This window comes from Brassica oleracea, chromosome C3, assembly GCF_000695525.1.
Source record: "Brassica oleracea var. oleracea cultivar TO1000 chromosome C3, BOL, whole genome shotgun sequence".
NCBI classification, from domain to species: Eukaryota; Viridiplantae; Streptophyta; class Magnoliopsida; order Brassicales; family Brassicaceae; genus Brassica; species Brassica oleracea.
The window spans coordinates 57,616,635-57,640,279 of record NC_027750.1 but is presented as its reverse complement, the minus strand read 5'-3'; the positions used below and the strand labels follow the sequence as shown (position 1 = coordinate 57,640,279).

General features: G+C 37.9%; 3 protein-coding genes and 1 pseudogene across 4 annotated transcripts in view; 3 read left to right on the top strand and 1 right to left on the bottom strand.

Moving 5' to 3' along the window:
- The first annotated feature begins 1,835 nt into the window (after window positions 1–1,835).
- On the top strand, window positions 1,836–8,034 carry LOC106328878 (annotated as a pseudogene).
- A 984-nt stretch (window positions 8,035–9,018) lies between these two features.
- On the bottom strand, window positions 9,019–11,425 carry LOC106331744 (probable 3-hydroxyisobutyrate dehydrogenase, mitochondrial). Its single transcript, XM_013770149.1, has 10 exons — window positions 11,198–11,425; window positions 10,924–11,012; window positions 10,721–10,835; window positions 10,334–10,484; window positions 10,145–10,227; window positions 9,920–10,015; window positions 9,698–9,840; window positions 9,529–9,613; window positions 9,349–9,428; window positions 9,019–9,268 (listed from the first exon to the last, which is right to left on the bottom strand). Exons 1-10 carry the CDS (start codon window positions 11,321–11,323, stop codon window positions 9,178–9,180), a joined length of 1,059 nt encoding a protein of 352 aa, XP_013625603.1. The 5' UTR covers window positions 11,324–11,425; the 3' UTR covers window positions 9,019–9,177.
- Window positions 11,426–13,272: 1,847 nt separating this feature from the next.
- The window catches only part of LOC106334633 (probable LRR receptor-like serine/threonine-protein kinase At4g20940), a 14,976-nt gene continuing 4,603 nt past the window's right edge, over window positions 13,273–23,645 (top strand). Inside the window, exons 1-6 of one of the 2 annotated variants that reach the window (XM_013772951.1) lie at window positions 13,273–13,600; window positions 13,710–13,785; window positions 13,911–15,039; window positions 15,129–16,643; window positions 17,210–17,811; window positions 23,320–23,328. In XM_013772951.1, coding sequence (XP_013628405.1) covers window positions 13,989–15,039; window positions 15,129–16,643; window positions 17,210–17,796 — 3,153 coding nt within the window. In that variant the 5' untranslated portion in view covers window positions 13,273–13,600; window positions 13,710–13,785; window positions 13,911–13,988 and the 3' untranslated portion in view covers window positions 17,797–17,811; window positions 23,320–23,328. Of the gene's footprint in view, window positions 13,601–13,709; window positions 13,786–13,910; window positions 15,040–15,128; window positions 16,644–17,209; window positions 17,930–23,319; window positions 23,329–23,645 lie in introns of those variants that run through there. The other variant, XM_013772950.1, reaches the window with a different exon arrangement.
- On the top strand, window positions 18,512–20,506 carry LOC106334634 (riboflavin biosynthesis protein PYRD, chloroplastic-like). The gene is made up of 2 exons (XM_013772952.1): window positions 18,512–19,027; window positions 19,502–20,506. The coding sequence occupies exons 1-2, from the start codon at window positions 18,668–18,670 to the stop codon at window positions 20,405–20,407; spliced, it is 1,266 nt and encodes a 421-aa protein (XP_013628406.1). The 5' UTR covers window positions 18,512–18,667; the 3' UTR covers window positions 20,408–20,506.

The window sequence follows — 23,645 nt, the reverse complement described above, 5'->3', positions numbered from 1 at the left end:
AATAGCGTGATCATTCTAATCTATATGCGAGTTGATCTACCCTAAATTCCAAGTGGAATTCACAGAAAACCAACTCACAGTGTTCTAGGCGAGAAGCAGCTGGTTGATCGGAGAGGACTTAGCCAAAACCCAAGATGAACATCTTGACTGGACTGGACTTAACTGATCTCGACTTCGACACACCTCGGCTTCACCATGAAGAAACTGACAGGCCTCAACAGACTGATCTGGACTCGGACAGAACCTCCTTTAGCTTCTAGACAGTTCTTCGGACTTCCCGGTGGAGTATCGAGCAGAACTTCGACTGATCTGAACCCGTAGACTTGAACTAACTCCGGACAGCACTTTCGCTTGATCATCAAAGGAACTGACTGGCCTGGACGAATTCATTTGGACAGAACCTTCCCTAGACGCGGACTCGAAATCAGTAGAGAACTGACCTCTAAAACTCTCTAAAACTCTCGAAATAGCTCGGAATCACTTGCTTTCTTTTTCTACTTTTCTCTCACGTTTTTAACTTATTTTTGGACAGGTATGGATGTGAAGAAATGAGCTGAGGTCGTGGGGTATTTATAGAAGACAGCAACCAATCAGTTTTAGGTTGGTGGCAGCCCGTGTGTCGCTTTGCGGCTCCGGACGCATGCGCGGCGGCACCTCGTGCTCCACATGGCTGGCTTTCCGGCAAATTTCTGATCCGTGATCCATCCTTAATATTTTTCCGCTCCCGTTCTGATGAGCTGAATATTTTTAATAAACTCCAAAACTGACGGAAAATATTTCCCGAGCCTCCGGCTTCCCCGAGAAATTCCATAATACTGAAATTAGGGTTTTCCTCCAATTCTGGGTTTTCCCATCGTGCTTCGACCCCGTCTTGCTTAAGTCACATCCTGCTTGATTCCCGTCCTGCTTCCAACTTACTATGTCTCCGGAGTAATATTTTACTGATAACTGATACGAAGTTTTGCGGAAAGCTTCGTCCTGAAGAAACGTCATTATTCTAAACCGTCGAGCTTCTAAACCGTCGTGCTTCCAAAAATGTGATGCTTCCAAAACGTCGTTCTGATCAGTGTAAGACATCTTCTAACTATGGCCGAGCAACTTATTCGACTCATAGTTCACTCACAATCACTTCTTCGACCACCACGTACTTTAAAACTTCTCGATCGATCCTTATCACCCGCGACTCGACCACCACAATGATACTCGACCATTCTCTTCTTCTTTTTTTTTTTTTTTTTTTAACGGTTCTACAGTACAGTTCAGTAGGACATGATCTTTGACGCATATCTCATTACAATCTGATACACTTATAAAGTTGCACACTATCACAGCAATTCATTAAGTTGGAAATTAAACCTGAAAAAGAGAATTAAAATCTTGATACATAAAATGCTCTTTAAAATTAAGAAAAATATAGAAATATAAATTACTACGTGTAAAGAAAACAAACAAAAATCATTATTTTAATATGTCCAAAATGTAATTTTATAGTTAAACTAAGTCAGTAATTAAAAAGACAAAATAAAAATTATTAACAGTTAAAAGATCATATTATATGCTAAGAAAAATATAATATCAAATTATGACGATTAAATTATCGGATGTTCTTTTTAAAAATTTTTTAGAAGAATTAATTTTTGGAATAATATGAAAGACCGGAAAAAGAGAATTATGTTGTTTCAGTCATTTAAGTATTTAACATATAGCTTATAATCAAACCGGTCGGTTACCGAATTGAACCGGTTATTACAATAAACAAGCAAACCGACTCTACCTCCGAGCTCCTTTATAAGCCACTTAAACTCACAAGTCCCTCTCATTCTCCGCGTCTCATCCATTCGTCGCGCTCTCTCTCTGCTCTGTTCAAAGATGGAGAACAAACAGGACCAGCCTTACATTGATCACGACGAGGAGATTACACAGGAGGACGCATGGACCGTCATCTCAGCCTACTTCGAAGAGAAAGGTCTCGTTCGTCAGCAGATCGATTCGTTCGATCGGTTTATTCAGAACACTATGCAAGAAATCGTCGTTGAGTCGTCTGATATCGAGATCCGATCTGCATCCCAGCACAATCCTGGCCACCAATCCGATTTCGCCGAGGTTCTCTAGGGTTTTGAATTTTTGTTGCAACTAGTGTTTGCCTTATAGAGTAACGGATAATCATTGAAGCTCAAATCAGGTTTAACACTAAGTAATTGTGTGTTGGTATCTTATTTGCTGCACCTCTGCGCGTGACTATTTTTCCTGCAAGCTATGTATTTTAGTTTGTATAGGTTCGTTGCAATAAGTCTCTGCCATTCTCGAGTATCTGATCACTTTTGTATTCTATGCTTGAGCTCTTCGTGTTCTCAAGGTGTATTTTTTTTATAAAAAAAAGGATCTTAGAGTGTCTTTCAGTATTTTTTTTGACGCTCAGATCATTTTTGGCACTAGGAGAATGTGTTTTAGAAATTGATGAAAATTTTATTTTCTTGCAGACAATCTACAATATTAGTTTTGGACAGATTTATGTGAGTAAACCCATGATGACGGAGTCTGATGGAGAGATGGCCACCTTGTTCCCTAAGGCTGCAAGGTTGAGAAACCTCACCTACTCGGCTCCTTTGTATGTCGACGTTTGCAAGACAGTTATTATGAAAGGGCATGATGGGGAGGAAGTTACGGAGACTCAGGATTTTACCAAAGTTTTCATTGGAAAGGTCTGTGAACTTTGTTTTTGTGCAATATTATATAAGCGGCTTGCTTCTCCTATACGGTTCTGACTCTAGATATGTTTTCTTCCTTCTTTGATTTTTTTTTTTTAACTGTAGGTTCCCATCATGCTTCGGTCTAGTTACTGTACCTTGCATCAGAATTCGGAGAAAGATTTGACAGAGCTTGGAGAATGTCCTTATGATCAGGGAGGATACTTCATTATTAATGGCAGTGAAAAGGTTCTGATTGCTCAAGAGAAGATGAGTACGAACCATGTTTATGTGTTCAAGAAGAGACAGCCGAATAAGTACTCGTATGTCGCTGAAGTCCGTTCCATGGCGGAAACCCAAAATAGACCTCCGAGCACAATGTTTGTGCGTATGCTCTCTGGCTCGAAAGGGGTAAGAGAAAGCTCTATTTGAGTTTCTTTAGATTCTAAGATAATGTTAAATGGATGGATGCAGGGTTCATCTGGACAGTATATTCGATGTACTCTTCCATATATCAAGAAAGAAATTCCTATTATCATAGTATTTCGTGCATTGGGGTTTGTTGCCGATAAGGACATATTGGAACGTATATGCTATGAGTTTGGAGATACTCAGATGATGGAGTTGCTCAGGCCTTCCTTGGAAGAAGCTTTTGTGATTCAAAGTCAGCAGGTAAACCATTGATCCTACGTACATTTGGTTAATATTATGTTTATTCTGGCTCTTCTGTTGTTGGGAGAATTAATCCTGATGATTTTCGTATTCCTTCAGGTTGCCCTTGACTATATTGGAAAACGTGGTGCGCCTGTTGGTACACCCAAGGACAAGAGGATAAAGTATTATATATATATTCTAAAACCAATTAAGTTGGCATTATGATCTATGATATCAACTATTGAGATGTTGATACTGGAGGTTTGCAATATTATCATTGCAGGTATGCAAGAGATATCCTTCAGAAAGAAATGTTTCCTCATGTAGGAGTTGGGGCTTTTGAGACGCCAAAAGCTTACTACTTCGGGTACGTATTCAGCTCACTCGTGTTCTTTGAGTTTCATAGTGCTTTGTGTTTCTCATATTATGCAGTAACCCTCAGGCTTATCATACACCGGCTGCTGCGTTGTGCACTTGGCCGAAATCCAGAAGATGATAGGGATCATTATGGCAACAAAAGGCTGGATCTTGCTGGTCCTTTACTTGGAGGGCTGTTTAGAATGGTTTGTTACCAGTCCAGATGCATTATTGAAAAACAAAATAAGAACTTAAGTATCATTTTAGTTTATCTCTTACTGACTAAGCATCTTCTTTAAATGCAGCTTTTCAGAAAGCTGACGAGGGACGTGAGATCTTATGTTCAGAAGGTCTTTTAATAGTTGCTCGTTCTTAAACACAGGACTTCAATTCTAGTTTGTTAGTCTGTGTTTGGAAGTCTGATTCATATCGCTTTAACAGTGCGTTGACAGTGGCAAAGAAGTCAATCTTCTGTTTGCCATTAACGCTAAAACAATTACCTCTGGCTTAAAATATGCTCTTGCTACTGGGAACTGGGGCCAGGCAAACGCTGCTGGCACAAGAGCTGGAGTCTCGCAGGTTAGGATTTGTTTCTTCTCTTTTCCAGCTCAAATAATTTCTTGTTATATGCTATTACCTTTACAGTTTCGGTCTATTTATGGTTCATTGCATGATTTACATTGTTCTCAAGTCTTTACTTCCACCAGGTTCTAAATCGGTTGACATATGCTTCCACTTTGTCACATCTGAGGCGTCTCAATTCTCCCATTGGGCGTGAAGGTAAAAAGCCTTGGTTTTTTCAGACATTTCTACTTTGTCTCAGCTTATCTGCTAGTGCAGTTGGTGTAGTGTATTTTAGTCAGGGTTCATTTTATTATCCACATCCTTGCAACTTAGGTTCACCTGTAGTTCTGGTTTTTATACTTGAATGTTAATGAATTTTTATATGCCAGGAAAATTGTCAAAACCAAGACAACTGCACAACTCACAATGGGGTATGATGTGCCCTGCTGAAACACCTGAAGGACAGGTACAGTTTGTTGCATTTATAGAAATAAAAATATTTTGGGTTTCATTTTAGTTCCATTGCTTATTGTGGATTTGCTTTGCCAGGCTTGTGGTCTAGTGAAAAACTTGGCGCTCATGGTCTACGTTACAGTTGGGTCAGCTGCTTCTCCCATCTTGGCAATTTTGTCAGATTTGGGAACTGAGAATCTTGGGGTCTGTAGCACTAAACAGTCAGTTTCTTACTCAATTTCTGCCACTTCGTTTCATGTGTGTACTCAAGGCCTTGACTTGATTGTAGGAAAGCTCTCCATCAGTTATACTCCAAGCTACAAAAATCTTCGTCAATGGAAAGTGGGTTGGAATTCATCGAATTCCTGACATGTTGGTTAGAACGTTGAGACTTTTGAGGAGAAGGGTAAGCATGCAGTTTATTTCACATTTTAGTCAATAAATTGCTACTTTTGTGCAAGTGATGTATTAATTTTCCTCTTGCAGAATGATATTAACACTGAAGTTAGCGTTGTTAGAGATATTCGTCTGAAAGAGCTCCGGATATACACTGACTATGGTCGCTGTAGTCGTCCCTTGTTTATTGTGGATAACCAGAGACTCTTAATAAAGAAGAAAGATATATATGCTCTGCAACAAAGGGTAAAGTTATAGTCTTCTGTTCTCAAAGTACGTTTTGTTATAACTTCAGTGTACCAATACTCGTTTTCATAAGCCAGGTAAGTGCAGAAGAAGATGGTTGGCATCAACTACTTGCAAATGGGTATATAGAATATATAGACACAGAGGAAGAGGAGACTACTATGATATCTATGACTATCAATGTGAGTATTTGAAAATTGAAGATGTGAATAAATGCACTTTTGGGGGCACTCATTGGCACAGGAAACTCACCCTTAATTTCGTTTCAGGATTTGGTTCATTCTAGGCTCTTCCCGAAGAGGCATATTCTGACACTTACACACATTGTGAGATTCACCCTTCTTTGATATTGGGCGTGTGTGCTTCAATCATACCATTTCCTGACCATAATCAGGTTTCGCTCTCTTTAATTGACCTATCTATGAGAAGCAATTTAGGTATGTTAAAAGTCAAATTTATGCTAACTACCAAGTGTACCTTTCCTGCCACTTTTGATGAATTAGTCACCCCGTAATACATACCAATCTGCTATGGGAAAGCAAGCTATGGGAATATATGTCACCAACTACCAATTCCGCATGGTATGTTTTGTGGTCTCTTTCTGCCATCTCTTGTAATAACACTACAATGCTTTAATGATACTAATATAATTGTTCTGTCAACCAGGATACCTTAGCCTATGTTCTATATTACCCTCAAAAGCCTCTGGTCACCACAAGAGCTATGGAGCATCTTCACTTTAGGCAACTTCCAGCAGGAATTGTGAGTTATTTTGCTTTAAGTCTTTCAGAATCCAGCTTTTACTCGTCTCTCAATTCTCCCGGACGTTTTTTTCTTCGTCTTGTGTAGAATGCTATTGTTGCCATTTCTTGCTATTCTGGATATAATCAAGAAGATTCTGTCATCATGAATCAGTCTTCAATAGATCGTGGTTTCTTTCGATCCTTGTTCTTTCGGTCTTATAGGTGAGTATACTTGTGCACATTTGCTTTAGGTCTTTCCACTTTATTTATACTGCAATGTTTCTCCTGGCAGAGACGAGGAGAAAAAAATGGGGACCCTTATCAAAGAAGACTTTGGGCGCACTGGTAAGACACTTGCGGTTCATATTTTCTGTGCTGCTTTTTGTTAGTGGAGTTTATTAACACTTAGAAATTCTCCTTCAGGGTATGCGACATGGTTCTTATGAGAAACTGGATGATGATGGTCTCGCACCTCCTGTAAGTAAATGATTTATTGTTCCTTTAATGGTTATATATTTGATATGATTAGGCGACTAGTGCTAGAGAGCGTATCATATGATTATTTTTAATCTTTTGTGGTATAGGGTACCAGAGTTTCAGGTGAAGATGTAATCATTGGGAAAACCACTGCAATATCCCAAGACGAGGCTCAAGGACAAACATCACGATACACCAGACGTGATCACAGTATAAGCTTGCGTCATAGTGAAACTGGCATGGTGGATCAGGTAACTTCAGAAACGATGAATCTGATAATATTTTATTTAAACGAGGAGCTGGGGTTCTGGAAGTTCTCTAATTTTTTCAACTTGTGAACACTTCTTGTAGGTGTTATTGACCACAAATGCAGATGGTTTGAAGTTCGTGAAAGTGAGGGTTAGGTCCGTTCGTATTCCTCAAATTGGAGACAAGTTCAGTAGTAGACATGGTCAGAAGGGAACTGTTGGCATGACATACACACAAGAGGACATGCCTTGGACGATTGAAGGAGTTACTCCTGATACAATCGTGAATCCACATGCTATCCCGTCTCGGATGACAATTGGACAGCTAATTGAGTGTATTATGGGAAAAGTGGCAGCTCAGATGGGTAAAGAAGGAGACGCCACTCCCTTTACAGATGTCACGGTAACTTGCATTTTATTCCTTGGCTCCTTGTTTAGTTGTGACTTGGGTATAAATCTGACGCATTGTGGTGTGTCTTTAGGTGGACAATATAAGCAAAGCTCTCCATAAATGTGGGTACCAAATGCGTGGATTTGAGAGAATGTACAATGGCCACACAGGCAGACCACTCCCAGCGATGATATTCATTGGACCAACCTATTACCAAAGGTTTGAAGCATATGGTTGATGACAAGATCCACTCTCGTGGACGAGGTCCTGTGCAAATCTTAACAAGACAACCGGCTGAAGGACGATCCCGTGACGGTGGACTGCGTTTTGGAGAAATGGAGCGAGATTGCATGATTGCTCATGGTGCTGCTAGCTTTTTGAAAGATAGGCTGTTTGATCAGAGCGATGCGTATAGGGTACATGTGTGTGAAACCTGTGGGCTCATCGCCATTGCAAATCTGAAGAATAATACTTTTGAATGCAGAGGTTGCAAGAACACAACAGATATTGTTCAGGTAAGGTTTCAAAATTGTGTGTGTTTTTAATCTCGTTAATGCTCATTTGTGTGATGGCATGTTATCTACTTATCTTTGACAGGTTCACATACCATATGCTTGCAAATTACTGTTTCAAGAGCTTATGTCAATGGCGATTGCGCCACGGATGCTTACTAAAGACGTGAAGTCAGCTAAAGGCAGGAAGTGAGGAGCTTCCTTTTTCTCTTTGGCTCTCGTATCTCTGTGACAAAACTACAACTCAAACTTGTGTATCGTTCATCATTCAACTGAAACTAGAAACTAGAGAGGTATATGTTTACCCAAAAAAAAAAAAAACTAGAGAGGTATATGATACTGTAGAAATTATTATATTCACTTGTCAATGAATCCGTGACTTCACCAAACCTCTTTTTGTCATCATCATTCACTCCTAAGCACGCTAAGGTATAAGCTCTCTACCCTCAAACTCTATCTCCTTATTGCTTTCCATGAGTCCTTTTAAACATTTACCATTCCTCCTCCAAAAGTCAGCGTCTACCTCCACGGACACGGAATAGCATATGGTAACCAATGAACCATTTGCTATAGTTTGAAAAAGTCCCTTTTATCATGATATCATCATCTGATTCTGAGTCCTCGTTTCCCCTTGCTCATATACTGGTTGTTGGTAACATCTGACTCCGAGTCTTGCAGGATCTTAATATCTCTGACAATGGTCTCGCAGGGGCAGTAGGTATAGTAAAAAACAGGTTCAGCTAGCTGTTACTGGCGGCAGAACATGGAGAGAATCTCCCTAGGGAGTGGACGTCTCCAACTAGACTTTGTAGTGAATGGAAAAGGCAAATGCGCAGCGATTAATGCTTCGAAGGAGAGTTTATAGATTCCATTAGGAGAGACACCAGACCATTTAAAGAAGATATATGTTTTGTCCCACAAGTTAAGAGTTTCTAAGAGAGATATTTAAAGAAGATAACCAACATTCTGCGATCATTAGGGTTTCTGAGAGAAGAATACTACTTAAGTTCTCAGTCTCACTGAGTTAAAAAACGGTAAATCCAAAGGAGACGATACAGAGATCATACAGACAAAACATAGAGATGAAGACATGAAACCGAAGGACATGAGTGAAAAGCAAAGTTCTTTAATCAAGGATACAACTTAATACTCTGTTCCAAATTTATATTTATTTATTTAATGATTTTTAATTATGAAGAAATATTGTAATTCAGGAAACTATTGATTGAGTAGTGTGTTGTTCAAGGCTTTGACTTTGAGCCCAATGGTCATGTTCAGAGTCCAGAGTCCAAGACAAGTCCCCAAACTAATTACATTTCAAATCGTTTTAGTAACACCACAATCCTTTCAAGATTTTAATTCTCTCTCAGCAATGAAAATAAACAATGTAAATGCACAAGGAAACCTTTGGATCCTTATTATTTTGCAGGGTCATTTGTAAAGATTGCCTCAGACTTCTTCATCTTTGCCATTGTAGAAGTGTCTAAAAACACATGAAAAGTCCTTTGTCTCATGCCCATCCTCGCACATCTTCTTGTAACTGCAAAAACAATACCAAACGCTGAAGAGATATGCACATAATCTTCATTAAAAAGAGTACTGCTCTTGAAAAGTACTCACATTTCGTGTGCTTTGGATATCAGTGCGCTTTTGTGTCCAACTTCTTCAGCTGAGGCTGCTGCTAAGTTTAAGTCTTTAGCCTGCATTTTGAAATAACCAAATAGACTTGTGTGACAAAAGAAATGTGCTTTAGCGAGATTTTGGGACCAACAACATACAAGGACTTGGTAAGAAACTGACCATAAGTTTGGAGGCAAAACCGCCGTTGTAATCTCTTGAAGAGGGCACACCTTCCATTACTCCTGGAACTGGATTATATTTGTCGCTGCGGTTTTAAGCATATAGGAATGAAGTCAAGAGTTTGAATGGCAGCTACTAAAAATTTGAAGCTGCTATTTCATTTACTGACCTACTCCAACATCGGCCACTAGATGTGTTTAATACATCAGTTAAAGTGGTGGCAGATAGTCCAAGTGACTGACCAAGAGCTAAAGCTTCTGAAGTACCCAGCATACTCACGGCCATTGCCAAATTGTTACATATCTTTGCAGCCTAAGTTTGAGAACAGAAACAGGTTATGTAATGATGAATGCAGAAGAACTTCTCAGTCTACATCTAAGAGTGAGCTTACAGATCCATTTCCTGAACCGCCACAGTAGATGGAAGTTCTGCCCATTGACTCGAGTATTGGTCTTGCAGCTAAGTAAGCAACTTTCGGACCTCCAACCTATAAAAACGTGCATTTGAGACATTGGTGCTCTTATAGGAACTGTGCCAAATTTTATGATATACATATATATAGTTAAGAGCATCTAGAAAGGATTTGATTCAAATGATAAGAGAGTAGACAATATACCATGAAAGTAAGTGTAGCAGCTTCTGCAGCAAGAACACCTCCTGAGACAGGAGCATCCAACATTACAGGCTTTTCCCAATTATCTGCACCAAAGATGCTTGGATGTTGAAGTGAAACACTCTCTACTTTTTCACAAGATGCTGTTCATGAACTATTAACTTTGCGTTCAAATCATATCTATACTTTTACCTCTCTTGTATTTTAAATTACAATGGGAAACCGCAAGAGAGATTTTGCGGGTGGTTTGAGGATCAATAGTGGATGAATCTATCAACAAAGCAGGTCTGATAGCGTTGTCTCCATGAAGCAACCCATTTGTTCCTGTGTACACATCCATCACCTACATGCATTACATATATTCTTCATGAATAAACATCAAATCAAGAAGACCACATTTTTGAAGATATACATTTCAACCATCTAATAACCCATCCCAGCATCAGGAGGTAAACTAAACAACAAAAATGTTATCTCTAGCTATTTCCCAATAATGCCATCTAATCATACAAATAGCATAGGAAGATTTTCAAAATTGTACTTCATATTAAACTTTTCCTAAAAGGCAACACAACTTACGTGAGATGAAGAAGGCAACATGGTAATCACAACTTGGCTATCTTGAGCAACTTCGTAAGGAGTTTCTCTAGCGGAGACTCCCATTTCAGTGAACATCTTCATAACATCACGGTTTCTGTGAAACCAAACACAAGTGTTTATGAGCAAAAAAAAAGTTAATCAACGTTTAATCCCAAATAAGAAAATGGATAAAGGATGTTTACATGTCATGAACGGTAACGTTAAATCCAGCTTTAACTAGATTGTTCACCATTCTTGATCCCATGTTTCCAAGTCCTATGAAACCAACATTCTGTAAAAAAAAACAGAGTAAATTGGCACCAACAATTACTGTGAAGTAAAACTATGCGTGTGAGATTATAAAAGGTGAGATCTTTCCTTCAAACTATCTCAAGAAAATCTGGAAAGTAGCAAAGTTTTTCAAAACCCACTAAAGAAACCTCTGAGGCAGAGAGAAAAACTATAAACAAGAATAACCTGGAATTGAGTTGAATGCTGTGATGATGACGAAGAGAACCGGTGAAACCTTGAAAACGACCCAAGGACGAAACTGGTTTTGAATTTGGATATAGAGAGTAAGGCTTGCGCTCTACGAATCGCCATTGATGATACTAAATCACTTCAGACCAAAAAGAGCAGTTAGCAAAATTGAGTCTCAGACGGAACTATCTGTCTTTATCGTAGTCTCATGATCTGATCAATGAGTCATCAAATTTTAGTTTTTGAATTCACTACCCCTTAATTCTTATTTTCTTGCAAAAATTGGTATCTACTTTCAATTGCGTAAGTAAAATCCAAAACAATTGTCTTTTCCTGTTTGTTGACTAGGCGTCAACTATGTAGGGCCCACATCCCTCTACATTTTATCGCTAATAAATGTACGACTGATCGAAATATAAATTACTCTTTTTCTGAATTGTCGCAATAAATTCGTAAGTAATTACTCTCTCTGTAAGTTTTGATACTGCCCTGCGCAATTCAAAGCTTATTTTCCCAATGTGGTCTCAGACTCTGCGCAAGTAAATGACATTTTAACCCTCACTAAAGGCAGAATAGAACCAAAAAGAACAAAACTTATGTTCACCTTACCGACCGAAACTTTAAATTCACTCCATTCTTTATCACGAATTAAAATGACACATAGATTATTAATTAAAAAATATTAAATTAAATAAAAAATAATTACAAAAAATAAAAACACTAATTTTAATGACGCTAACACTTCCAGCGAAACCATAAACCCTAAATCATAAATTCTAAACCTTATACTTAAATTCTAAACCTAAATCCAAACCCCTAAACCTTAATCTTAGATCCTAAACCCAAATTATATACCTTAAACCCAAAAATATACTATAAACCTAAACTTTATACCCTAAATCCAAGTCTTAGACCATAAACCCAAACCGTAAACCTTAACCCAAACCCTATAGCATCTAAGTTTGGGGTTTACCGTTTGGGTTTTAGGTCTAGAATTTGGGTTTAGGGTATAGGTTTTGGGTTTAGGATTTACAGTTTGGGTTTAGGATTTACCGTTTGGGTTTAGGATTTATCGTTTGGACTTATGGTTAAGGTTTTGGGTTTACGGTATATAATTTGGGGTTAAGATTTACGGTTTGAGTCTAGGATCTAAGACTTGAATTTAAGGTATAGAGTTTAGGTTTATAGTTTAGTTTTTGGGTTTAGGGTATATAATTTGGGTTTAGGGTCTAGGATTAGGGTTTAGGGTATAGGTTTTGAGTTTAGGGGTTTGGATTTGAGTTTAGAATTTAGAATATAGGGTTTAGAATTTAAAATTTAGGATTTAAGATTTAGTTGGAAGCGTTAGCATCGTTAAAATTAGCGTTGCTGAAATTAGCGTTTTTATATTTTATAATTATTTTTTATTTAATTTAATATTTTTTAATTAATAATATATGCGTCAGTTTGAGTGGTTCTTTTAAGTTGGGATTTACTGAATCTAAAGATTAAGTTATGTCCAACAAAAAATCATACTCCCTCCGTTCTTAAATGATAGACTTTTTAGTATTTTCACATATATTAAGAAAACACATTAAACTACCGTAATAAATGTATTGTTTTCTGTAATTTTCAATTTTCAATAACTTTTAACCAATAGTAATTCAATAAACTCAATTAATTTTCTTGAAGTTTACAATTTTATCATAGAAAACACAAAAAATACATCTTTCTGAAATAAAATTTTTTTATAAAAAGTCTATCATTAAATAACTGAGGTAGTATATGGGATAAAACCCTTTCGCGTCCACTCACTCAGTTAAAAGCTTTGTAGATTCCTTTGGCGGGTAAATCCCTAATTTTTACATTATTTATTAAAAAAAAACGAATATTTCTCCCGCGGCTCTTTCGTCTTTTACATCTGAAAAGCCTATGGAAAAGTAAATTTAAAACTATATTATTGTTTTTTGAACAAAAAAAAAACTATATTATTGTTTCTTTTCTCGTCAACCAATGAATTATTATTATCTTTTTCTATTTCCTTTTGAGTATTTTTTTTTCTGCTATTTTTCCCCTTCACACGCCTCAAGAGTACCCATTTACACTCTTTACCGAGTCCTTGTCGTTCGTCACTGTCGTACATGAAAACTTGCAATTTTTCTATCACTTTTTTTTTGGTTTCGCCTTCTCTGTTTGGTTCTTAATACTCTTACAGTGTGACATTCAAAGGGTAACCCACAAAGATTCTCACTGGCTCTCAGTCAACTATGCTCAAAACCATATCCAGCACTCCGTAGTTGCAGTGCATGAGCTAAGGAAACAAATTGACTCTGCTTCCACTCCAAGTCTTTGTCTTCCTTCTTCTTCATCTCTCTCGTCATTGTTTTGCAGTGAAAGGTTTCTAATTTATTTTCATTCGGGGTAAGATAAAATTTATTCCTTTCTTATCTCTTTGCCTTGCTTGGTGTTAGATCTTGAAATGGGACCCAATATTGAATAGCCCATTTGTTCATTTATTGTTTCCTTTCAGCTGATTCCCTTCAGTACACGGTTGTCTCTTCTCACTCAATAGCATTTTCATTTTGAATGATTGGGGCTTGAAGCAGGTGAGGTTCCTTAACGTCCTCTTGTTCCTTCTGTGTATTGCTGTTTTGGGGTGAAAGATTTGAACTTTTGTTAGTAACTTTGATGGGTTTTTAAACTAACTTTGGCTCATTAATTTTCCTGTCAGATTTACTAAAGTTCCATGACTGTTCAGTGAGCTGGAAAAGTTGTTGGCTTTCTGCAAAAAGACTGTAGCTTTGTGAGGATGATGAATCTCTCCAGGCTTCTGTTACTATCCATGTTTGTCCTCACCGCAATGGGGCAGCTTCCTTCACAGGACATCATGGCATTGCTTGAATTCAAGAAAAGCATCAAGCATGACCCAACCGGCTTTGTCCTCAACTCCTGGAACGATGAGTCAATCGACCTCAACGGCTGTCCTTCTTCATGGAACGGTATTGCCTGCAACGGTGCCAACGTGGCTAATGTTGTTTTGGATAATTTGAGCTTGTCTGCAGATGCTGATCTCAGTGTGTTCTCCAACTTGACAATGCTTGTCAAACTCTCCATGGCTAACAACTCCATTTCCGGTGTCTTACCGAGTAATCTAGGCAGTTTCAAAAGCCTCCAGTTCCTGGATTTGTCTGATAACCTCTTGTCTTCCTCGCTGCCTAAAGAGTTTGGTAGATCAGTGAGCTTGAAGAATCTCTCTTTAGCTGGTAACAACTTCTCTGGTGAGGTTCCAGAGTCTCTGGGAGGTTTGATTTCGCTTCAGTCTTTGGATATGAGCCGCAACTCCTTCTCTGGACCTTTGCCAAAGTCCTTGACGATGCTGAACGATCTGCTCTACTTGAACCTCTCTTCTAATGGATTCACAGGGAAAATCCCAAGGGGCTTTGATCTAGTTCCGAGTCTTCAGGTCCTTGATTTGCATGGTAACTCATTTGATGGTAATCTTGACGGCGAGTTCTTCCTTTCAACGAATGCGAGCTATGTTGATCTCAGCGGAAACAGACTTGTGACAGCGTCTGGGAAGCTGTTACCTGGTGTTTCTGAGAGTATCAAGCACTTGAATCTCAGTCACAATCTGCTTGAAGGTTCGCTGACTAGTGGGTTTCAGCTGTTTCAGAACTTAAAAGTCTTGGATCTTAGCTACAACCAGTTGTCAGGAGAGTTACCAGGTTTTAATTATGTCTATGATCTTCAAGTACTCAAGCTTAGCAACAACAGATTCTCAGGCTCCCTTCCTAATAATTTGTTGAAAGGAGACTCCTTGGATTTAACAACACTGGATTTAAGTGGGAACAATCTCTCAGGTATGCTCTTAGCTTAATTGTTATATGATAATGGTGGCACCGAGAACACTAGACATCTAATTTTTATCTGTTTTGTGTTTGTGTTGCAGGGCCTATAAGTGCTATCATGTCAACAACTCTTCACACCCTTGACCTTTCTTCAAACTCACTGACCGGTGAGCTTCCTCTCTTGACCGGGAGATGCGTCTTACTCGATCTCTCAAACAACCAGTTTGAAGGAAACCTGACAAGATGGTCAAAATGGGAGAACGTTGAGTACCTTGATCTCAGCCAGAACCGTTTCACAGGCTCGTTCCCAGACGTTAATCCTCAGCTTCTTCGAGCAAATCATCTTAACCTTTCCCACAACAAGCTCACAGGCTCACTACCAGAACGGATTCCTACCCATTATCCCAAACTCGGTGTTCTAGATATAAGTTCCAACGGCTTGGATGGGCCACTCCCAAGTACGTTACTGTCCATGCTCACTTTGGAAGAGATCCATCTTCAGAACAATGGCTTGACTGGTAACATCGGACCTTTGCCTTCTTCTTCTGGTTCCAGAATCCGTCTCCTTGATCTTTCTCACAACCGGTTTGACGGTGATCTTCCTTCTGCATTCGGATCTTTGAACAAACTTCAAGTGCTGAATCTCGCAGCGAATAACTTGTCTGGATCTTTGCCTAGCTCCATGAATGAAATGGTCTCTCTAAGCTCATTAGACCTATCACAGAATCATTTCACTGGACCACTCCCAAGCAACTTATCCAGCAGCCTTGTGGCTTTGAATGTGTCTTACAATGATCTGTCAGGGACAGTGCCTGAGAATCTGAAGAACTTCCCTCCGCCTTCCTTTTATCCTGGGAACAGCATGCTCATCTTGCCTGCTGGATCAACAAGTGCATCAGAAGTTTCCAAGGGGAAACCAATGAACTTACTAATCAAGATTGTCATAATAGTTTCCTGCGCCATTGCTCTTATTATTCTCATCCTTGTGGCTATCCTTCTGTTTTGCATCTGCAAATCAAGAAGACGTGAAGAGCGTAGCATCACTGGTAAAGATATTAACAGGCAAGCTCAAACAATCCCCTCAGGCAGTGGAGTTGTCTCTGCTGAGGATCTAGTTGCTTCGAGAAAAGGCTCTTCATCAGGAATCCTCAGTCCAGATGAGAAGCTAGCTGTAGCGACCGGCTTCTCTCCTTCAAAGACAAGTAACTTATCTTGGTCACCTGGCTCAGGAGACTCACTCCCAGCTGATCAGCAACTAGCACGGCTTGATGTTAGGTCGCCGGATAGACTCGTGGGAGAGCTGCAGTTTCTGGATGAGTCGATCAAACTGACTCCAGAGGAATTGTCGAGAGCACCAGCTGAAGTTCTGGGGAGAAGTAGCCACGGGACTTCTTACAGGGCAACGCTTGATAATGGAGTGTTTTTAACCGTGAAGTGGCTAAGAGAAGGCGTGGCAAAGCAGAGAAAAGAGTTTGCTAAAGAAGTGAAGAAGTTTGCTAACATTAGGCATCCGAATGTGGTGACTCTCCGAGGATACTACTGGGGTCCGACGCAACATGAGAAGCTTATTCTTTCAGATTATATATCACCTGGAAGCCTCGCTAGCTTCCTTTACGGTAAGGCTCCTTTCATTAGACTTCTCTATCACTATATTTAGGCATGGGCATTTTTGGTATCGGTTCGGTTTGTTTTGGTTTTCTATTTTCCGGTTCTAGAATATAGGATCTGTTAGGATATTTAGGAAATTTGGTTCAGTTTTGTTTTGGTTATTTCGTATTTTGGTTCGGTTCCAGTAACAAAATTGGGAACGGATAATATTCAAGATAATTTTGGGTCTAGTTCGATTCTGGTTCGACTCCTGTTTCTCGGTTAATTCGGGTTAAAAATAAGAAAATCCGAGGCTTTTGGGGGTTTGGATAAAAATCAGATAATTCGGGTAATGTTAAATATTTTTGATAAAAATATTTGTATAATTCGTTTTTGGATAAATATTACAGAAATTAAAATAGTTAATATTTATAAGTATATAAACTATATTATAGAAATTTGGGGGGTTCTTGGTTTGATTTTCATTTAGATTTTGTGGTTCTAGAGATATACGATCTGATTGAATTGATAAGATTCAAACCCGTGTGGTTTTTCGGTTCCAGGCCTAACTTACGGTTCCTGTTTGATTTTTCAGATCGACCAGGCAGGAAAGGCCCTCCTTTAGCGTGGATCCAACGGTTAAAAATTGCAGTTGATGTAGCGCGTGGTCTAAACTATCTCCATTTCGACAGAGCTGTTCCACACGGTAACCTCAAGGCAACAAACATTCTCTTAGAAGGAGAAGAGCTAAACGCACGTGTTTCAGATTACTGCCTCCACCGTCTCATGACACAAGCAGGCACAGTGGAACAGATTCTAGACGCAGGCATCCTTGGTTACCGAGCTCCTGAGCTAGCAGCTTCAAGGAAACCGTTGCCTTCTTTCAAAGCAGATGTGTATGCGTTTGGTGTGATACTTCTTGAGATTTTAACGGGGAGATGTGCAGGAGATGTGATCACAGGTGAACAAGAAGGTGTTGATCTAACGGATTGGGTTAGGTTACGTGTTGCTGAAGGACGTGGTGCGGAATGCTTTGACTCGGTGTTGGCACAGGAGATGGGAAGTGATCCTGTTACGGAGAAAGGGACTAAAGAAGTTCTTGGGGTTGCTTTGAGGTGTATAAGACCTGTTTCTGAGAGACCTGGGATTAAGACCATTTATGAAGACCTGTCTTCAATTTAGGAACAATGTTCTTCTTTTAAGGTTGTGTTGTGTCTTCTTCTGTTGTTTTCTTTTGTGACATTTTTCTCTGTAAAAAGACGAAATACGCTCATGTCTCATGAGTGAATGAAAGTTTATGGAAGTTGTTAAATCATGTCCTTGATCGAAACCGGATCATTTACAGATTAAACCGGTAGCTATTAAACCAATTGGAACAATCCGGTTCGGTTTCACATATAGCCAATATTCGCTGGTTCCACTTAACTATAACCTTAGATATTTTATTTTTATCCGACATCCAGTGGTTATCGCATGACACACAAAAAAAAAATGAGTAATGAGTTATCTCCAGTATATTAAGTATCTTTGTCTTTTTGGTATTCCTTGATATTTAGAAAATATTTTCACTACTTATGATATTTTTTTTATTTTTCTATAGATTTTGAAATATATTTTGCGACTTTGATTATATTTTTATTTTTAGATATGTTTTCGGGGTTTTGTAGAGAAAATTTCTGAAATGAATCAAAGTAAATAAACATTTAAATTCTTAATATTAAGAACCGAAGTGACCCGAAAAAAGAATCAAATCGAAAACTCTTCGCCACAAATGACCTGGAATCGATCGGTTTTTACCAAATCAGATACCAAATTAAACCAGTGGACATTCCCGGTTAGACATAATCGGTTCATTGAATTAAAATTTAAAAACCCCAATCTTCTCATCGTCGTCTTCGACGTCTCCTCTCTCCCGCCGCTGCTGTACATTTACAGGCTCGAATCTTAAATCCACTCGTCGAGGTTTTCCACTTGACTTCAGGTTCTTGTTAACTTGGGTGAAGAAGAAAAGCCAATCAAATTTCGAAACGGAGCTTCCAATTTCTACGGTGATATGCAGATCGCATGCCTCCCAATTCCGATTTTTTCAATCACTCCACGAGCCTCTGTATCCTCAAATCCTCGCCGCGTTTTCAACCCCGCTTCGTTTCAGAACCCAAAACCCAGTTTCTTCACCCTCTCTCTCAAAAGATCACATAGATCACGAACTGGTTTCAAAGCTCCTCCTGTCTTGGCTGCCATGAGAAGCGAAGAAGCTATTGATGATGCGTTTTATATGAGGAGATGCGTGGAACTGGCGAAGAGAGCAACTGGGTGCACTAGTCCTAATCCTTTGGTAGGCTGTGTCATTGTTAAAGACAGCAACATTGTTGGGGAAGGGTTTCATCCCAAAGCTGGTCAGCCTCATGCCGAGGTAACAGCAAATGAGAAGACTTTTATGTATTGTTTCTTGAGCTTCTCTTGCATTGTGGAATTGGATATGAGTTTGATTCTTGGTGAAATTTGTTACGTGTTTGCCCTCTAGATGTGGGAGACTTAGGTGAGAATGTCACTGTTTATGTTAGCTTAGATTAGAACCATGTAAATGGAGATTAGTCGATACTAATGAGTTTGATTCTTGGTGAAAGTTGTTCTTAGCATTGTTTGGTGTTCGCTATGACACTGCTTTTGTTTGCTAAGAACCATGTATAATGGTAATTTTAGTAGATTTTAATGAGTTTGGTTAGTGGTAAAAATTGTTCTTGCCATTGTTACGTGTTTGCTCTCCTGAGTTCTGAGATGCGGTACACTTTGTTGAGAATGACACTGCTTATGTTAGCTCTATGATTCTGTAATTGGAGATTAGTAGATGTTAATGATTTTGATTCCTTGTGAAAGTTGTTCTTAGGTGTTTGCTCTTCGAGATGCTGGAGAATTAGCTGAGAATGCCACTGCTTACGTTAGCTTAGAACCCTGTAATCACTACGGGAGAACGCCGCCTTGCACAGAAGCATTGATCAAGGCCAAGGTGAAAAGAGTTGTAGTTGGGATGGTTGATCCGAATCCAATCGTTTCTTCTTCGGGTATCACTCGTTTGACAGATGCTGGGATTGATGTCACTGTTGGTGTTGAAGAAGACCTATGCAAGAAGATGAATGAAGGATTCATCCATCGAATGTTAACAGGAAAGCCGTTTCTCGCTCTCAGGTATTCTATGTCTGTCAATGGTTGTTTTCTGGACAAGATCGGTGAAGGAGCTTCGGATACTGGTGGATACTACTCAAAGCTATTGCAAGAATACGACGCAGTAATACTTTCTTCCTCGTTATCTGATAAACTCTCGAGCATATACTCACAAGAAGAGACTAATGTTTCAATCCAGCCTATTCAAATCATAGTAGCTAGTAGTAATGCACAACAGTCTCCTATCCTTGCTTCTTCCAACTTGGTGGAAGATTCGGGTCTAAAAGTTGTAGTCTTCACCAAAGAGGACATGGTAGCAGAGTCCGGGGTCGAAACAGTTGTATTAGAAAATATAAACTTGGCTTCCATCTTGGATTACTGTTATCGCCGTGGACTTTGCAGTGTCTTGTTGGATTTGAGGGGAGACATCAAAGACCTTGAAGTGCTTCTTAGAGATGGATTTGAGCAGAAGCTGTTGCAGAAGATAGTGGTTGAGGTTTTGCCTGAATGGTGCGTGAAAGATGACGAGAGACAGGTGGCGTTGTCGATGGACTGGTTAGAGTCAAAAGCTGTGGAAGATCTGCAGCCTAAGCAACTAGGTGGAAGCGTTTTGCTAGAGTGTTATCTTTGATGTTTTGATGTATGAATGTGTAAGTTCTTAAACTTCGTTTTTTTTTAACCTTTGTGTTATTAACTTGATTAATAAAATATTTAAAAAATATTAATGTCATTTTTGTGTAATGTTTTATTCCTAAGAGCATAATCATCAATTGAGTATCTAAAAATATCTTAAACTTTATAGTATCCCAAAAAGTTTCCACTAATTAGAGTTTGCGAAGTTATTTATAAATCTTTCATAAAATTTTTATAATCTCTCAAATGAGAGAAGTTACTAGTTCTTACTCTTCATTTCTCCTAGTTATTTTTTGGTCAAGGTATTTTCTATAATTTTTTAATTGTTCTATAATTTTCGTAGAACTTTACTGTGAAACAAGATCAAACTAGTTAAGTCATCCATAAAAATGCTCTCGCTCACTCACACATACAAAATAAATTCAATAGTGTAAATCCTGAATAAATTCAAGAAAATGTTAGTCAATATTTTTGGTATTGCAACAAGTTTCATAAAAGGTGTGAAAACTCCAAAACGTGGTTTGTGTTTCAAGAAACGGACTAACGGAGTTTGTTACGTTATAACATTTTCACATCAAGAAGAAGTGATTTCGACCACCTTCTATGGCCGACAGGTAATAGGTATCTTAAATTTAATTGGCTGCTAAAAGTTTTAAAAAACATGTGCTCATTTTAAGGATGTAAACTAAGTTATACCATGATTATCGGAGGATTTTTAGGATGAAGCTCTTAACGGAATATAAGAATCCGTTTTTTAACTTTTAATTAAAAAAGCTAAAGAGTTTTAAGAGCCGATTCTTAGTTTTTTAGTTAAAATTTAAGAGACGGGTTCTTATATTTAGCTAAGAGTTTCATCCTAAAAATCCTCCAATAATCATGCTATTATATTGGGAAGCACCATCAATAAGAAAAACGATTGTTGATGATGTCGATTGCATTACTCAATGAATTCGAAACGAACAATAGAAAAGTATTCTACATTTCTACTAACCAATGGACAAGAAACATCTTATCAAGCATTAGATTTTTGCGTTTAAACCGACATATGTACATATGCTCAAAGAAAAGAAAATACTAAACCAGTTTTGATTTGACAACCCAAAATTTCTTTTTTTTTTTGTCAACAACCCTAAATTTCAATTTAAGAATTATATAACTGCATAAATTTGAATATTTTTAAAATATTCATAATAAAAAAGGTCAACAACTACATTATCTTTCTTTTGTGTCCTCATTATTAGTATTTTATTTTCTTAATACAAACATATGATATAAGCATCCTACATAAAATAGCAGCCTTAAGTAGGCTAGTAGTATATGTACATAACAAAACAAAAGAAGAGAAACATTTGACAAAGATTAATTTACAAATTGGTGATGGGAACAAAAGATTATGAGCATGTCTCTATGCCGATCATGTTCAAGTGGTTCAATAACATCCCCTTAGTTGTCTCAGCGAAATAATTGACCATACTATTCCCACCAATCTCCATTTCATAAACAGTTTTTCTTGTATCCTTCTTCTTTTTATTACATATGGAAACAATTAAAATGTTTTTCCAATGATTTTATTCAGATAAAAAAATAGTTATAGCGTTTGACTTCATAGGTTGTCAAACTTGAATTATGTATTTAGATACGAAGTTATGCATGAGTTTTGTCAACTTTTGGATTCTACATATAAATAAATATATAATGATAAAGAAATTTTTTTATATACGTAAGCAAATACATGTAAGTATGATAAGTTTCTCGGCTTTCAACTTAAAATCAATTGGCGATTAGTGGATTGACCAAAGTCTTTTATATATTACTCAAATCTCTTTCATATTTCTAACGTGAGATCTTCTCTCCAATACCCTCCTTCAAGATAATGGTGCGTATAACCATTAATCTCGCAGAATCCAACATATTCCCTCCGAAATCATGCTTTATTTTCTAGCGATTTCGGCGGAATTGAGCCTTCTATGGGCCATCAGCTAATGGGATGATCAGACCACTTTCCGGGCCGGATTAATGGATCAGGGTATTGGGTCCGCTCTGATATCATGATAAGTTTCCTGGGTTTCCAACTTAAAACCAATTGGCGGTTAGTGGATTGATCCAAATCTCTTATATATTACTCAAGTTTCTTTCATATTTTCAATGTGTGATCTTTTCTCCGATATTAATTTAACTGACTAGAGGAACGTAGAAACTTCTATAGACCAAGATTTCAAAGTAAACGCAGGACTTGAGCACATCCCCTATGGGACTCTGTTTTTCAGAGCTCCACTATTTAAAAAACGGTTATATATGGTGTATAATGTATATAATACATATATAGTTTATATTGATATATTAAAACTATTAATATAAAAAATATAATTATTCATATGTAATTTTTGTTTTAGTTATATATGTGTATAATACACTTTAGTTAATTAAATTTATATTTTCATTATCATTTTATTTAGATGTATTTTTAGTATAAAATATGATTTATGTTAATTTTAAATGAACTAAAAATTAACTAATGTTTTTTCTAAAACTCAAAGTAGGTTTTGTCCAAAGTAGAAAAATTAACTAATGTCGTTAGTTACGTCGGTAACACACATTGGCATATATCTTTTCTAACAAAAAAACACAATATTGACATATGTATATGAATAACTAAAAATATTAACTATAACAAATCCGTTCTCAAAAAAAGAGTCAAGAATCATATTTATGTTGTAAAAGAGTGGAGAATTGTTTCTGTGTATTATTAATGAATCAATAGAGGTTCCTTATATAAGGATTACAAAGTATAGGAAAAAGTAAATTATCCAAAACCTAATACAACATGAAATAGGAAAAGATCTAAAACAGATAAATGGAAAACGTCCTAATATCTAAAGTCGGCCGATCTCTCTCCTTTTGGGCCGCCGACTCTCTCTCCTCTTGGACAAGGCCACGGCTGGGTCTAGACATGGTCATTGGTTATGGGTCATCCACATAATGATTTATAACACTTCCCCTTGGATGCCATAACCATATGGGTTTGTATTATGCACGACGTTGCCTCATTAAAACCTCTCTAGGAAAACCAAAAACCCAATGTGGGAAAAAATGGAAACCATAGACAGGAAAAAGAGTACAACACATGACACTCCCCCTGATGAAGGCATCACTGAAGATCCTTCAACTGGCGCATTCCTATCTGATGAACCAGCTTCTTGAACGTTGAGGTCGGCAGAGACTTAGTGAACAGATCG

Coding starts and splice junctions, on each gene's coding strand:
- LOC106331744 (XM_013770149.1), bottom strand. CDS start 11,323: ATGGCGATTCGTAGAGCGCAAGCCTTACTCTCTATATCCAAATTCAAA. Junction 9,841..9,919: donor GCGGTTCAGGAAATGGATCT/GTAAGCTCACTC, acceptor TCTCAAACTTAG/GCTGCAAAGATATGTAACAA. Junction 9,614..9,697: donor AGTGGCCGATGTTGGAGTAG/GTCAGTAAATGA, acceptor TTAAAACCGCAG/CGACAAATATAATCCAGTTC.
- LOC106334634 (XM_013772952.1), top strand. CDS start 18,668: ATGCAGATCGCATGCCTCCCAATTCCGATTTTTTCAATCACTCCACGA. Junction 19,028..19,501: donor CTGGTCAGCCTCATGCCGAG/GTAACAGCAAAT, acceptor AGTTGTTCTTAG/GTGTTTGCTCTTCGAGATGC.